At 34.3% G+C, this 3,280-nt stretch overlaps 1 protein-coding gene across 1 annotated transcript; it reads left to right on the forward strand.

Moving 5' to 3' along the window:
- Positions 1 to 231: 231 nt before the first annotated feature.
- LOC111892729 (cytochrome P450 CYP72A219) lies at positions 232 to 2,469 on the forward strand. Its single transcript, XM_023888777.3, has 5 exons — positions 232 to 665; positions 783 to 1,003; positions 1,087 to 1,331; positions 1,419 to 1,803; positions 1,921 to 2,469. The coding sequence occupies exons 1-5, from the start codon at positions 395 to 397 to the stop codon at positions 2,344 to 2,346; spliced, it is 1,548 nt and encodes a 515-aa protein (XP_023744545.1). The 5' UTR covers positions 232 to 394; the 3' UTR covers positions 2,347 to 2,469.
- The last annotated feature ends 811 nt before the right edge of the window (positions 2,470 to 3,280 follow it).

Consider the following 3,280-nt stretch of genomic DNA (forward strand, 5'->3'; position numbering starts at 1 on the left):
TAGAATTTGCACTGTACTCTATTTTAAGAATGTGATAACTCATAAGTATTAATTAACATTAAAGTTCAGAAACAAAAATAAGTTTTTATTGATCATTTGAATCAAAGGCCATCATTAGGCTCTGGATCACATATTGGTGTATTAATTTCCATGCCATCAATACGATCTTTGAATGTCATACAATCGTTCACATTATAGTCAAGTGCAAAGAGTACTATGTCAATCTTTTACTTTTAATAACACACGGGGGATCTCACGAAAAATAACAAACACATGAGGGGTAACCCGTAGAATTTACTATAGAGTATAAGGGAGTTAAAGTGAACTTCATCTATCAATAAGTATCCTTTTTCTCCTCCTCACATTGACAAGATTCACACTGATATCCCCCAAAATGGAAGTAACTGCACTATGGTGTGGGATAGTCTTAGCAATACTGGTGTGGTATGCATGTAGATTTATAAATTGGGTATGGTTGAAACCAAAGAAGATCGAAAAATGTCTAAGAGACCAAGGCCTGAAGGGAAGCTCCTACAAATTCTTGTTCGGAAACTTGAAAGAGGTAGTTAGCATGTTAAAAGATTCCAAATCTAGACCCATAAATCTAAATGATGAAATTGTTCCCCGAGTAGTACCCTTTGACCATAAATCCATCACTACTTATGGTAAGCGTTTTGGTTTTCTTTTCCTTGAGTATTTGTTATTGTGGAAGTTAAACAATTGTGCTATATGTCATTGTGGCAAATAATCGAAAAAGATTTTTATTGTAATTAAATTTACAGGGAAGATTTGTTTCACATGGATGGGGCCGAGACCTGTGGTGCATATAGCTGAACCTGCTATGGTAAAGGAGGTCTTGGGAAATAACTATCAATTTCAAAAGCCGAGAGGAGGAAACCCTTTAATAAAGACACTAGCGGCAGGTCTAGCAGATGCTGAAACTGATCGATGGAGCAAACACAGAAAAATCATCAATCCTGCTTTTCATGTCGAGAAGCTCAAGGTTTTGTTTCGTTTCCTTATGTCTCCTCATTACCCCATGAATGTTAAAGAAACCACCAGTCTGAATTATAGTTATTTTGATAGCATATGGTGCCTGCAATTTATGTGAGTTGTGAGGAGATGATCACTAAATGGGAAGAAGGATTAAAGAAGGAAAGCTCGTGTGAAGTGGATGTGTGGCCTTATCTTCAAACATTATCCAGTGATGTTATTTCACGTACTGCATTTGGTAGTAGCTTTGAAGAAGGGAAGAGAATATTTGAACTACAACGTGAATTAGCAGAGTTAGTCATACATGCTATACAATCAATCTACATTCCTGGATCTAGGTATCTTTCCCAAGAATATATTCTAATTAACCTAGTATTACTTTTGATAAAGAAACGAATTTTGATTGATCGAAAACAAATTTGTAGATTTTTGCCAACAAAAAACAATAAGAGAATGAAGAAAATTGACCAAGATGTGAAGGATTCCATAAGGAGTATCATTGATAAACGGATTATGGCAATGAAAGCTGGGGAAAGTAGTAAAGATGACTTGTTGGGCATACTCTTGGATTCCAATTACAAAGAAATTAAACAACATGGGAATAGGAATTTTGGGTTGACTATCGATGAAGTTATTGAAGAGTGTAAGCTTTTCTATTTTGCTGGACAAGAGACCACCGGAAATTTACTTGTTTGGACAATGATCTTGTTGGGTCAGCATAAACATTGGCAAGAGCGAGCCAGAGAGGAAGTTTCACAAATCTTTGGGAAGAAAAAACCAGAAATCGATGGATTAAATCGTTTAAAAATTGTGAGTCTTTTGATAAATGAAGTTAATTAATTAAACATCCGACTATAGTGCTATTGTTCTTTGATAGATTTATCTTTCTTTAGGTTTTATACGTGTTTTAATCGTTTTGTTTTCCAGGTTAACATGATTCTGTACGAGGTTCTTAGACTATACCCACCAGTAGTAGCACTAGGACGAATGATCCACAAGGAAACCAAATTAGGGGGCATAACGCTACCTTCTGGAACGTTCATCCAATTGCAAACTATGATTTTGCACCATGACCATGATATATGGGGTGATGATGTGAATGAGTTCAAGCCTGAAAGATTTTCTGAAGGTGTCTCAAAGGTGACTAAGCGACAAACATCGTATATTCCTTTTGGTGGAGGTCCACGCATATGTATTGGACTAAACTTTTCTTTGATGGAAGCGAAGATGGCTCTTGCTATGATTCTGCAACACTTTTGCTTTGACCTCTCGCCATCCTATTCACATGCTCCACATACGGTTGTTACTCTTCAACCTCAATTTGGAGCTCATTTGATTTTGCAAAAAGTCTAGAAGGTCTGTATTTAAGCACAAGTTGTTGGGGAATTTCGTATTGAGGGCTTGTCGTTGTATATCAAATCACATTACTTGGATAGTGATAAATTAATCTGTTTTTAACACTTTCCTTATAAATTATTTGTACCCTACCCTTGGATTTCACAAATATTTTGACAACATAATATTGATCGCTAATATTCTTAGACACAAGATGAATAGAAAGAATCAGATTCGTTTAGGAGTTATCTAAAATTCCGTTAATCTCACAAACTGGAATTAATATTATACTCAAGAAATCTCACAACATAATATTGATCGCTATACCACGTTTTTTTCGTTAGTCTAAAATCCAAATTTTATAACTAACTCACCACTTTCAAACTTTTTTTCATTGCATTCTAAATTGCTACCTCTAGACCCTAATTTTTCATCTAATAGGGGATCAATCTCGCATTATACAAGTGTGGACTTCACAACATTTGGCTTTTTTTAGAGCATAGCTTTGATTCTCTCTAAAACTTGTATAAAATCAAATTATAGTTAACTGACAACTTGGCATTTTTTAAGATCATAACTTTGATCCCCTCTAAAACTTGAATGAATTCAAATTATACTTAAATGACAAGCGATCTAAGATCACAAACATTTGCCCCAATGTAGTGTAATTCTTAACTTTGTATAGACAAAATAAACAAATCCAATTATGCATAAATGAAAATGTTAAATCGATGGAATTTCCACTTTAACATTCTAAATATATGAGAATTGAGGTATCCTAATCGATAGAACTTATAAACCCATTTGAATACATTAAGATAAAATACTCAAAAGCATTATATCTAATATAGTTATCAATCTGTTGAAAAATTTAGTAAGTAGGGTGTCCTTATCCATTCATGATTACAAAAATCCAATTCCTGACTTTTTGAAATGCAACCACACTTCAAGA

This window comes from Lactuca sativa, chromosome 8, assembly GCF_002870075.4.
Source record: "Lactuca sativa cultivar Salinas chromosome 8, Lsat_Salinas_v11, whole genome shotgun sequence".
NCBI lineage: Eukaryota > Viridiplantae > Streptophyta > Magnoliopsida > Asterales > Asteraceae > Lactuca > Lactuca sativa.

Coding starts and splice junctions, on each gene's coding strand:
- LOC111892729 (XM_023888777.3), top strand. CDS start 395: ATGGAAGTAACTGCACTATGGTGTGGGATAGTCTTAGCAATACTGGTG. Junction 1,004..1,086: donor TTCATGTCGAGAAGCTCAAG/GTTTTGTTTCGT, acceptor TTATTTTGATAG/CATATGGTGCCTGCAATTTA. Junction 1,332..1,418: donor ATCTACATTCCTGGATCTAG/GTATCTTTCCCA, acceptor ACAAATTTGTAG/ATTTTTGCCAACAAAAAACA.